This window comes from Notothenia rossii, assembly GCF_949606895.1.
Source record: "Notothenia rossii genome assembly, chromosome: 2".
Lineage (NCBI taxonomy): Eukaryota > Metazoa > Chordata > Actinopteri > Perciformes > Nototheniidae > Notothenia > Notothenia rossii.
Window position 1 is genome coordinate 15,240,663 of NC_136904.1, and position 13,725 is coordinate 15,254,387.

General features: G+C 40.2%; 1 protein-coding gene across 3 annotated transcripts in view; it reads left to right on the forward strand.

Moving 5' to 3' along the window:
* kiaa1549lb (KIAA1549-like b) overlaps positions 1 to 13,725 on the forward strand; it is a 64,783-nt gene that overhangs the window by 29,640 nt on the left and 21,418 nt on the right. For 2 of the 3 annotated variants that reach the window (XM_079667207.1, XM_079667208.1), the window contains exons 2-7: positions 3,237 to 3,578; positions 6,822 to 7,292; positions 7,418 to 7,533; positions 11,771 to 11,990; positions 12,325 to 12,458; positions 13,151 to 13,319. In XM_079667207.1, the coding sequence (XP_079523333.1) occupies positions 3,237 to 3,578; positions 6,822 to 7,292; positions 7,418 to 7,533; positions 11,771 to 11,990; positions 12,325 to 12,458; positions 13,151 to 13,319 (1,452 nt within the window). Of the gene's footprint in view, positions 1 to 3,236; positions 3,579 to 4,517; positions 7,293 to 7,417; positions 7,534 to 11,770; positions 11,991 to 12,324; positions 12,459 to 13,150; positions 13,320 to 13,725 lie in introns of those variants that run through there. The other variant, XM_079667206.1, reaches the window with a different exon arrangement.

A 13,725-nucleotide genomic window follows, 5' to 3' on the forward strand; every position in this document is an offset into this window, starting at 1 on the left:
TTCTTTTTAATGGCAGCAACCATCAAATGAAACCATTTTAGATGTCTTTTGTGTTATTCACACACTACCTTAAATTCAACCTGACATATTTGGCATTTTTGGTTGTTGCATGAGGGACAAAAATGATAATTCATTATAACAATTCTTGATACATTTTAGGTTACATACAGGTAATCTTCAAACCTTATCTTATTTTAGTGCCACTTTCTCTAAAAAAGTCAAAGTATTACAACACCTAGTATTGCCTGTAGTAATTTGACATCTTCTGATATTTGGCCTTCAGGTCTGACGCTTGAAGAATAAGGAATCATGAGGATTAGTAACTTTGGAAAGCACCTGCAGACTGGCAGACACTTCCCTGCAAATTCAATCGTTTCCTCATTCTCTTTTATCCAACTGCTGTACTTATTCCTCTGGTCTTGGGGAGACTTTCTTTTTTCACAGCCCAAATTCCCCTCCTTCTCCGCCTCCATCACTGTCTCCTTTTTTATCTGCACACCTTCACTCACTCTTCAATTGTTAAAATCCTCCCATATGCTCAGCGCTGTCAGAGCAGGTGGCAAACCACAGGTGGACCCCACGTCTCCGTCCGGGCTGGCCTCCGTCCCGCAAACCCACATTCATGTTGCCATGTTGGCACACTAAACAGGGGAGGGGGGAACAGGAAGTGCTTTTTCAGTTTAATGACCAGGGGGTTTGACATTTAGTGGCCTTGAAGCTGGACACATACCCTTTTTTGTTTTCCGAGAGCTCTTTGGTGATCACAGAAATACATTTTAACCACTCGCAACTCTTTGTCTTATATCTCAGTTTTTAATAATGGATTACAAATTTCAGTATAGCATTTTCCCGAATCACATCTGAGCATATTAGTGATTTATTGAAGAAAGGGGATTAAGTGGGATATCGAATACAGCACGAAAGGGCTGTCTTTAATAAATGAATAGCAGGAGTAAATAAAAAGATTTATTTCACAGAAAAAACAAATTATAAAAAGCATTGTGCCAACTCTATGGGATATTTGTGACATTTAAGAATACATTCACAGTTAGTGACCTGGAACTTGAACTGAATTTGTAAGTTTTAGATCGTATTACAAACATGCATTGGTTGGAAATATCAAAAGACAGAGAAAAATGCTTTCAGATAGCTTCACAGTGCCAGCATGTAAGTACACACTGCCTTAGGGTAACCACCATGTGTGAAATGTGTAACTGTAAGTGAACTTGGGTAAAAGTTTGAATACATTTTTGGTATGTGAGTATTTTTGTAGGTACAAGTTTGTCATCAAAAGGTTCCCCCTAACACTGAAGGTCTTGTATGTGAGTGCTGGCTGGATGCACTTCAGCAGCAGAAACATGCTGAGGGGGTGGAAGGTGTGACAGGACTGCAAAGCTTTACAAATGGATAAAAGAACCCCTCTGTGAATGTGTCAAGGATGTGCTCAGAATGAAAGTGGAAGAGAGGACAGGGACGGATGAGACAACTCCATGTCGGCCGTCTTGGTGCATTAATCAGCTCCATCATCGTTATGATAGTGACTGTAATGTATGTCTCCATATCTTTTCTCTCTTTCTGCCTTTTATTCAGGCGTAATCTCTGAGCACAAACCACCGCAAGATGAGTCCACTGTTTGTTATCCAAGCTACACTTTCTATCTCTTGAATAATTCCATTTGTTCCACTTTGAAGAGTATCTATTTTTCTCTCCTTTGGGAATACATAAATGTTTCCCCTTGGTGCACATTGCACAGTGCTGTCTGTGGCTATTACAAGGATGTGCTGACACCTTCAAACCTGGAGTAGTTTGTAATGTTCACCTTGGCACATAGGTTGAATTCACAGTGTCTTAACAGTCGATTAAAAGATCGTCCTCGTTAGTCAATTTATTAAACATTTTCAAAAACTTTGACAGCTTATCTAACACAGATGTTTTGTACAACTCAAGCTATCTACAACAGTGTTAGTGTTGGAATCAGGTGTCTTACATGGTGGTGTGACATATCTGGCCCTTTGTAACGGCTTCATCTGTCATGTTTAGAGAAGGTAATTCTGTGCCGACATGCAGGCTGAATGAACACGCACACGCCCCTTAGGCAGTCTGATTATTCACGCTGCCAGTTAACAGGACCGAGCATCACTGTGTCGTTTTTATAACGTTGTTTTGTTTGCTTACAGACCACCGGAATTTGGTACCACTTTCTAATAAAGCACCATAGGTTTAAAAGTTGTACACAATGGCTTTGATAAATCATTCCTTAATCCTTTGTAGATCCGTTCTGAGCCGTTGATGAGAGCAGGGTTAGGATTTCTAGGTTTTATCCATGTTTCTCTGTTATGTAAACATCGTAAGCACATGTGAGAATAGCCTGCTAACCTGCTAATATAAGTCATCTCAGGTAATATCAGTATGCATTATGTCATAATTAACATTGCAAATGAAAAAACGATTAGATGATTTGTTATGTGTCACTTGATAACAACATTTCTGTTGCAAGATGTCCTGTCCACATTACCGGCTGGTTTCTGTTCCAGACTGACAAACAGGAAGTGGGTGAATCCCAATGGGCTTTAAAGTAGAGGACACTCAGACTGTAACAATTTGAGAAATGCAGAGGGGGTTCACTGTTTTAAGAAATAACCTTTGGTAATTATTACCCTTAACAAGTGATATGCTTTTGTTATTTCAGTGTCAGGAAGATTAGAATATATGATTCAGAGATGGTTTTGTTGTTTTAACAAATTCATGTTATTGTATTCTCTTAATTCATTTTGGACTTTGGACTGTCTGGAGGAGGTGTTTTATATTAAAAGGCCAGAAGCTCCTCAAGGAAGGTTCATTGTTTGAGTTGAGGATACTTGCTACTAGCTCACCAATAGGCCTACTTTTCTCTTGCTGATTTAAGGTTTTGCTTCTTTTCATTTGAAAGCTTTTTGTACTTGTATTGATGTGTTTTTTTAATGAGGTCAGACCCTATCTGGTCAAAACCAGCTGGAACTGTTGGTGTTATGCAAACTTAAATTATACACCAGGTGAAGGTTACTCCGACCTTTACATGTTCTGCTCCCACCTCTTGACCCATCTTTACAGTGACTTTTAAGAGATTTGAATTACATGTATTACCATTTTAATGGACTCACTTGACATGGAATAAAAGAAAAGCTGTACAAATGAAATTCTTTGTTGGCATGAATACCAATATTCACCTGTCTTTTCACTTTCTTTCCTGTTAACAGAAAGACCCACCTATGATGCCTCTGGCTTCTCGTCTTTACCAGGTGACTCTGCAGTCACAGCTGCTCCTGCCCATCCATTGGCTGACCTGCCTTTTTCAGTCGTCCATTCAGATGGTGACTCTGAGGGGGAAGGTTTATCAGGGCAGCCCGCCTTTTCTTCTGTCTTAACCGTGATGGCTGGAACTGTCAAAAATCCAGAGAGCCTGGATCAAAGTATAACCTCTCCAACCATCACCAGGGACGAGACCGACACCACCCAATGGCCTTCACATAGCTCCAGCCAGGGCTCAAAGGTTTCCTTATCGTCGTCTGCGGGAGATATGATCCCCCCCGCCAGCTCAGGTCTGACTTCCAGCATGTCTCACCAACACAACACACCTCCTCAAGCTGTTACCATAACATCAACCATCTCTGGGCCATTAAGTGTGTCCTTCATGGATGGAGACAGGACTGTGTCATTATTAACAGTACCGCCATCTAAGTTATCATCATCAATGTCTTCATCAGCTCCATTCACTTCCCCTTTGTTATCATCTGTGCTGCCTTTCTTTTCTCCGTCATCTTCTGCTGGCAGGACAAACTTAGCAGCTTTATCTCACGGTCAAAGTATAGTGTCCAGCCTTGACCCACAGATATTATCACCAGCAGGGTATCTAGGTTCGACAGACATTCTTACAACCACACACTCCACCACTCATTCATATGTTGAACTACCACCTGTTACAGAAAGACTGCAAAGCTCAACACCCAAACCAGCACACTTTCTGAGTGAAAACAGCCTTGAAAAGGGCAATGAAGTGACAAAACGCTCATTACACTCATCACTCGATAAAATCTTTGGAGTAAGTGGAGCATACATAAGGAGTGCAAGCACAGAAGTGATCCAGTCATCAGCAACAAGCAAATACAACTCATATTCTACGCCGAACCATATAGGGAGTCTTTTAAAGATTTTATACAAAACCACTCAAAGCCAGATCCCAGGTGTGAACTCTGTAACAGCCAATACTATTGAAATTAGCAGCTCATTTCCCTCCAATCAAGAGAGTCAAGCTGTTCAAAGGCAGCAGGGAGCTTTACAAAATCCCACATCAGCACTGCTGTCTGTCCATCCTAAAGGCTATTCAGTTTCCAGTCATGTCACACAGCAGATGTTAACTCAAACAGCATATGCGGAAAAGGAAAAAAAGATAGCAATACATAGTCAGACCTTTATTCACAGAAGTGTTAGAGATACAACCATGTCGCCTCTTAGTTCAAATGTTGTTAATCTAACAATGACCCTCAGACCCAGTGAGACACCAGCAGGTATAACGTCTCTCTCTCATTCTGCAATCACTGAGCCGACTCCTACACACTCTGGCATGGTGTCCTCAGAGCACGCAACTAATCCTGGTGATTTACTGATGGCAGTGGGTCACGGCAGCTTCCGAGTTCCTACCATCAATATAAATTACAACCGGGGTGATATAACAGCAGCAGATCTCAAATCCACTTCAAATCAAAATCATCAGAGTAACTCACTTTCACCCCAGCTGGACTCAACCAGTGTATCCATCCTCAGTTCGATCACCAGCACGGGAACAAAATCCTCAACATCTGAGTCAGATTTGCTTCATTTGCCAGCTAATGAAGCCATAAATGTTGGAGAATTTGTTGCACAAACAGGGTCTTCCAAGGGCATCACTCAGGAGCCTAGAGGATGGATAATACCGGAAACAATATTTGACTCCGATAGTAAGACAACATCTCTTTCTGGTTCAGCGTTGCCAGTTAGTGTGGCTAAGGATATGACGTATACAACCACTTTTGAAAGTCTTTCACACGCCACTCAGCCTACAAACGTATTACCCTCATTTCTTGTTGACAACACTGGCCTGTCTGCAACTAGTGAAGTTATATATTCAGACCAACCCAAAACTCTACCACAAAGAACCACCTCACAAAGTACTTTTGAAACAATATCTTTACCTACGTTTTATACAACATCTGGTCCAACTCCACCTCCCACTAAATCTCACCAGACAGCTGAAATCTCTGCTCATATCATACAATCTGCTAGAGCTGGTCGCAGTGTGTCTTTGCCTCTAAAGGTTAAAACAACTGCAGGGAGAAATGAAAACGCACCTGCCTCAGATGTTCAAACGACACATGGATATAAGCCTGTTGAGAGCTTTGTCAGAATTGAGTTTAGTTCATTTCCCTCTTTACTTAATGGAAATGAGGAGTCTACTGTCAACACTGTTTCATCAGGGCAGTTCACAACACAGTTTCCATCTTTCATAACTACAAAAGATTTACTCAAGATGAATAAAGGCTCTGAGGGTTCTGGCAAAGGATCTCCAACTGAAATCCCTTTTTCTCCCGTAACATCTGATGCTACACCTCTCAAAAGTACTTCTAGTAAAGACGATGTGACACTTACAAGAAGCTTTAAACATTCCTCTCTATCCCCCTGGTCTGAAATCACCATGACACCAAGGGAAAACACTGCTTCTCTCTCTCGACGACCAATCACCAGTCTGATAAATGATGGATCAAGTTTTTTTTTAGGCAGACAAAGAACCATTCCCTCCAATGACATCTTTGCTGCAACTACTTCATCCAGTGATAGACATAACAGCAGTGAATCACTTAGTGCTATTTTCAGCTTTGGCACAAAATGGATGGCATCATATCCAAAGTGGAAAACCACCAAGCCTGTGTCTTTTCAGAGCCCTTCTGCTTTTGAACAAAATACATCTATTGGCTTTGATATGGGAAATTCTAATTTACCAGCAGATGGCCCGTCGTATGAACATCAAAAGCTGGAAGATGGACAAGAGGGTTATGTGCATTTATTGAATTCAACTGATCCAACTGTAGTCACCAGTGATCTAAATTCATTATATCCAACTGTTGTAGAACATCCATCTTTTACATATGTGAAAGGTACATCTGAATATGAAAAACAGAAACTGAATTTGACCCCAGCTAATCTGAGATCTGCTGTATCTGTCACTGTACAGCAAGGAGACACTGTCGACGCTGCATGGGGTACAGTTGGTTTTCTGCCCTTCTCCCAAACTACCACTGACTCTGTAACATCTTCAAAAGCTTCTTCTCTTGCGTTGGTGAGCAAACACAGCCCCCCTCCGGCAAATGTTGACTCTCTTGAATATGCATTTGATGATGCTGTCACACTTTCCACAAACCCTGCACTCGATTTCACAGAGACTGACAAAATCAATAACACAACTGATCTGAAACTGAAGGGGTTAACAAGTCCAACAGAGCTGGGGCCATTATCTTCTTCATTCCATTCATCATCATCATCATCGTCAGTGACTTCACCACTATCATACAGTAGTTTTACGTCTCAGTCGTCTTCCTTACATTCAAAACCACCTACTTCAGTGTCTTCATCCACATCATTGTCAACGTCACATTCAGCTGGTAAGATATTGTCAATCATAACAACCATGCCCCCAAGCACCGCCTCATCATCTATGCCCGTAAAAGCCACATTTCCATCCTCTTCACCAAGTCTGACCATAGTTCCTGGTCGCTCAGAGGAAGTGACTGAGACGTTTGTTGTCCTTACAGAGCCAGGGACGGATGACTCATCCAGAGAAGTTGCGCCCACTTTCCCCAAAGAAAAAGCAGCCAGTCTAGCCCCCTCTCAATCAGACAGAATCACCACCGAGAGGACATCTCAGGTATCTCCTCTGCCCCATCCGCAGGACACCCCGACAGACTCTTTCCCCCCTACCACCACAACTGTAGCTTCTGCCACCAAAACAAAAAATCCTATCACTACCATGCCTTCAGTAAGCGTCTCCCCCAGAACAACACAGTCTGCAACACCACAGCCTGTGCCTGTAACCAGGAGGACGACCACCACCACCACAAGAACAACAACCAGGACTCTAACCACCCGGAGAACGTTCACACCACTTGTCCCCAGAACAAGCCCTCCCAGGGTGGCCACAACCATATTTATTTCCCCTTTCACCACCACCACAGAGGCTCCCCCACAGCAGTGCAACATCACAGAGAGATTGTGGGTGAAAACAGGTAAACAATCATTTTGCCACAAAATAGTTTAATGGTAAAACCATTGTATACCAGGAATTGTATTTCATGCTTTGTCTGCTGAATGTTTTTGCTTTTTGTTCTTTCTGACTCGATTTCTCTCTTAGTGGTTTCCATCTATGTGAGAAGAAACAGGCTGGACAGCATTCAGAGGCAGAACCTTCGGAGGGGATTAAGTCAGGGCCTCCGAAAAGCTCTGAATGATACTTCTGCCCAAGCACAGGTCAGACTGTTATCTGTATTGTTAATCACTCAATTAGAGAATAAAGCTTCGTCAGATAATTTATATGAATGGATGAAATAATGTATGTTTGTTAAGCATGTTTTAAATGTTTGCATTGCTGCTGTCTTCGCCATTGCTCCTTTTGAACAAATGTTGTTTTAATCTCAATGGGACTTCCCTAGTTAAATAAAGGTTTACTAATCATTTAATTTAAAAGCCAATACACGAGAAACCATCAAAACAGGGACAACTTTTACATTTTTATTTTTGTCAAAACGTAATGAGACAACTTTGAAAGACTGTATGTACGTAGTGTACTAGTCAGACGTACATACAAAAAATACACTGTGGCTGTGAAGATGTAACTTATGTAAGAAGTGTTAACAATTTATGTGTCACTGATAATATCACTAAAGCTACTTAAATCTGAAGGAGTTATCTGAACCTGAGGGCAGATTGCGAATAGCATGCTTAGTTTACATCCGGAGAGTGTAATCTTTTCTCACTGTTAATAAGGTTGAAGTTTTTGCATCATCAACATCTCCACATCATTTCAAAACATCAGTGTGCCTACTAAAGTAGAGTTAGAATCTAAGTGAATGCTGAAAATAATTTAAAATGAATTCAGAAAGCAATGAAAGCAGTGCAGTAAGACAAGTTGACCAGGAAGTGAAATAAAAGCTACTTGTGTATTTCTGCTTGATTGAATCACATTATCAGAATTTATTTGAAGTTTGAATTTCATACATGTTTTATTTGTAAGTTGTATTGTAGTTGACTGTAATTTAATATTAATTTACCCGATATTGACTTGATAATTCATTTCATTTCTAATACTGAATAAAGAATGGTTTCTAATTGTGCGCCAGAAATAGGAAGATTATTAGCGTAGTAAACGAGACGTGCATGTAGGCTATGTGTGAGGAGAGTACAAATATAGAAATTAGGTTGACTGAGTCCCTGGAGGCTGTGGGTGTCACACATTGGAGAAGCTGTACCAACACCCAGACAAAATGAATTAGGACTGTTGCCTTAATTTCATCACATTAATGAATATGTTTATTTACAAATAGAAAGTCTAGAGAATGAACTCACATTTTACCAGAAGATACTCCTACCGCAGCAGTGAACCTGATGGCACCTGTTTTTTTGTTAAACCAGATTTTGTTTGAACAAAAACTCAGGAGGAAACCAACCCCAGCATTTCCCCTTGCAATAATAGCACCAACAGATCCAGGGCACACACAATGATCCTCATGTCTGGGGATTAGCCATTTGTGGAACCAATCATGGTTCCTGCTGTGCCAAAACCATTCTCTATTTCAAAAAGCCTCTAATGCCTCCGCTTGGCTATGAGAAGCTACGCTAAAAAGCCGTTGGTGAAAAGTAGAAATGTGAATGTTTGATTCAATGATTGTGCTTGTCTGTAAAACTGAGAGATGAAGACATCCCCTGGGAATGATTTGAGCTTGTGTGCTTTCTGCGCATTCACTGAACATGAGAAAACAAATTCAAAAGCCAGAGGTAAGTTAGGTTTTAATAAAACAGCAATGGTATTCATTCCCTACATAAAATAATTTCTCTCCTGCTGGTCTCCTGTGGGTTGGAGTGCCTTAAGAGTGTTGCAATGTTGAGCAAGTTTTAAATTCATCTCTGCGTGTGTCTTATAGCTGCAATCCGGTGAAATGTCCCGAAGTGTTGTATTTCTCAAAGTGGAAGTATCAAATAATTGAGAGAGGCTGTGTGTTGTCCTGCGCATGTGAAGGTCAATGCTCTCATATGTTCACCCTTTCTCTCTCTCTCTCTCTCTCTCTCTCTCTCTCTCTCTCTCTCTCTCTCTCTCTCTCTCTGTTTGGTCTCTGAAGGTGTCATGCTTCACTGCACCCTTGTCACCCATTTCAACATTGCTTGGGTTCCTTTTGGTACCACTGCTCTCTCATCCAATGGGAAGCAAGCTGTTGGCAAGGGAAATTGCTTCTGTGTTTAATTATAGGTTATAAATGGTTGGAAGGAGAGCAGTGTGCTGATGCTAAAAAGATGATGAGGAAGACACTAAATGAATTGAACCACGAGGCTAAAACCATTTAAAAACCTCTAAAGAATGTACACACTGTATATTTATGCTATTATTGGGCAATTTATTCACAGCTCTGCGGGGATTTAAAACTTTTTAGAAAACTGACTATATCCATTGGGTTAATCTGTTGGACGCCTTTCACACTCTTTGAGATAGAGTTAGTGGGTGTATTACCAATCTCTGGCTTGCTGGAAATACAATCTCTTAATAACACCTTCACATGGCTGAAGCCGGAGAGGATGAAGTGATGATAAAGGGCTCTTTTCACAGCGCTCCCAACAAGGCTGAATTGTGAGGAGGCAGAGTGGTGACTCTCAGCTCCAGAGAGGATAGGCTCTCAGTGTTTTGGCCAGTGAGTCCCCTTGTCAGCACAGGCTTTCAGATGGGTTTAGATAACAGACCTGAATGGTTTCACCTCTCCTACACACAACTAGTTTCACTACATCTGTCATCATTCTCTTTCCGGTTTCCGTGTATGTAGAGTTCACCAGAAAGTCAAACTTTTACTGACAAACACATACATTGGTGCGTGTCATTACACACACATTCACCTGTGTTTGTGTCACAATGACAATGTGGTGATAGCTTGGAAGAATTGAAGGAACATAATCCTCTTTGTCCAAAACTCCCTATTTATCAGTCTCTCCCAATGTCTCGCTCATCTTTACTCTCCTGTCTCTCTGCCAGCAGCCCTTCAGTTCCTTCTGGTTCTCTTTCCACATATTTGCTTTCCAAAATCACTCCATCTTTCATCAACGAGGAGTTGAAATACACTCTGGAAGAGCTCAATCAATCCATTACAGTTGTGTATCCTGTCATTCAGCTCATTTGCTAATATGACTGATTGATGCTACCTTCTCATCCTGCCTAAAGGACCATACCACCAAGAGGTTTTTTGCCGATTCACTCAAAAGTATTTTACAAATAAAGTTGATCATTCTTTAAAGAAATGTGGGAAGGATTTACTCGTTTTTATGCAGTGGGTGGTTTCTTTTCATGTTTTACTTCAGTATGGCATGAAAATAACCTTTAAACCTGCTTCAGACAGGCCTTTTTTAACTGCAGACATTTTGACTTTGTCAGTTAAAAAAAAAGCACAGGTGTTGCTAATAACATTAACGATGACACCGTCCTGTTTGAGGGAACCAGTAAGCTCCGACAGTGTGACAGTGAGCCAGCAGGCAAAGTACTAAGACCCTAAAAATGAAGCAGCTAAAACAAATTCAGACCACATTTGACCACACAATAATTGTTTTGACAAAGAACGTAAAGTAGAAAAGGTAACGTGATGCAAATGTGTTGTCATAGTTTCTGCATTATGCATGGTCAAAGTCAACTTTATTGTCAATCTTCCAGTTTGTGTGTACAGACAGAAAAATCGAAATACTGTTTCCCAAGATCCCGTATATAAAAACAAATGTATGTAAAAATATAAAAACATGTGTGCAAATATGTATATATATATATATACAGTAGACAGCCAAAGACACCTTTTTACATGTTTTACATTAAGACCTAAATAACAACACAACAATCAATATGTACAAAATAACAGTCACTTCAATATTATGAGAATGTACATTAGTTCAAGACTGTTCATAGAATGTGCATTAGTGCAGATTGTTTGGCAAATCTAACATTTCATACTATAATAAAATCAATCTGAACAGTAAATAAATACACAAAGACACGGGGATGGTACTTTGAAAAGACTTGGCAGTGTGAGAGAAGATGAACACAAGATGAAATGTGTCACCCGTCCAGGACATCATCGTGTCGTTTATTACTTTGTCACCTGTGGTTTCTTTTGTGGCTAATAATGCCAATCAAGCAGCAAATAAAAGCTTTATGGGTACATTGAATACACTCAAATATTGCACCAATGTGATGAACAATTCCTTTTTATTCTACAGCTAATACAACAATAGACTAAAAATAAATAAAAAAGACTATTTCTTAATAAATATTTTATTCAACTTAATTAGGACTTTACTTAAGTCTAAGCATGCCTTTATATTCTGGTTTTTTTAACATTCATACTGAACTTTGCTTATCTACATGTATGGCTTTTTTTAGTGAGTATTTCATTTCTCTGTTTTGGTAATAAAACATGGTATAAACTATTAATATGTATGTCTATTCTCTACTCTACCCTCTCAGGTGGAGACAGTATTTGGTTCTCCCAACATGACGGTGGCTTATCATGTGACCGGAGGGGACATGGTTTACCCTGCCTCTGTTGTGCTGCAAAGCTTGGACTCCTATGGCCGTGATAAGCTGATTTCAGACCTGCGACAGTACCTCCCCATGGTAACAGCCCTGCCCCTCCCTGTTGCATTATGGAGATCCAGCCCAGCCCCTGGCTTCCAGCTGAAAACAGGTCAGCTACTGTTCACTCAGGATGAAAGAAATAATATAAGTCAGACAACAGCTTGAGACATACGGTTAGTTGTCCCTGCTGCGATGGTGCACTGGAGCCTTTTTTAGAAGAAACTAGGTTTGCAAAGTAATACAAAATAAATAATGTACCGGTAATACATCAGAGAAGAATATGACAAAAGTGCACTTCTACTTAGAATTTAGATAAATAATACCTAAAGTAATATATATCATATGCTAAGTGTTCCCAATACACATCCAAATATAGAAATGTTGTTGTAATCTCAAGAATTCTTAAAAGTAAGATTTTATTTTATTTGTTTTTTATTTTCCAGTGCTGCAGTTTGTGGGAGCAGGCGATGATCCTCGGTCCTGTCGGTTCTCTCAAATGATGGAGCAGAGGCTTGAGAAGGTGTTTTCTGAAGCGCAGGCCAAAGTGCTCAGCACCAACAACAGACTGTCTGTTCAGGTAATGTTGTGTAACAGTGGTGTAGCTCTGTTGTGCTAACTGTTACAGTGGCAATGCTGTGATTTGTAATATAATGCCAGTGTTGAACTGCATTAGTACATTGTCCAAGTGTTTGGATATGAGTTCTTTCCTGATGTCCCTGATGATCCATTTTGTACAACACGTATACAATACCATCCAGCAGCCAAAGCAGAAGTTAAGCTGGAGTCTGATTCATATTATATGCAGCATATTGGCATATTTGTTACTTCAAAAGGTTTGTCCCCTTGCCATGACAGATCAATTTAACTTTGTGGTTTAGGTGATTTGGCAGCTGCATACTGTGTACAAGTTCTGCAAAATTGTCCCCTTCAGGCTTTGCTTTTCAAACAAGAGCAGCTTTAAGGGTGAACATTAATTATGTTTGGGGAGGCAATGTTTATATATTTTTCTATAAACTCACACATTAAAGTGCACCCAATAGTAAAGCTTAATTGATGGTTATGCATGTAGGAAAAACATAATGCTCCAACATTTTTACAATCTTGCGTACTTTGCCAATTTCCCATTGTGTTACTTCTCTCCTCCTTTTTGCATTTTGTATGAGAAGATTTGTACAAATATTTTAGATTTAAACATAACATGTGGTTTAACTATGTTTTTCTGCGTCCTCTTCTGACTCGGAGCCTGTGCTCCTCCTGTTTTTTGTCCAGATGTTGAATGTCTCCCAGGCAGCAGACTCTCCTGCTGTGTCATTGGTCTACACTGTGAAGAACGGGACTGTCTACCTTAATGGCACCGCTGCCTCAAACCTCCTCGGTCAGCTGTCAGCTGAGCTGGTGGGCTACTTCCTGTTCTATCCACCACTTGCAATTGCTGAGCGTAAGTTACAGTGTACATTTCAAAATACATCTGTTAGTCAGGAGTGATTGAGCAGCCTTACAAGAGGAGACAGAATAAAACGATTTATTCTCCAAACACAAAGTAGATTCAACAATAACATTCAAAAAAAGATTCAAGATCCAAAGGATTTTTTGTCATATGCTACAGCATAGTTTTAACAAATGAAGTCCCAGGCTACTCCTACAATGCAACATGCTATACTAAATACAAAGAAATAAAGACTTCAAATCTGGCTGTTCTTAGTTTATTCCCTTTGTCTTTGATTTTTCACAAAGCATGCTTATCCCATATCTTCGATAGACCTTTGAAAAAGGAACTGATATATATTAATTGTCTTGACTAGTAGAAATCAAGTCCAAGTCCAACGTGATAAACTGTAGTTGAT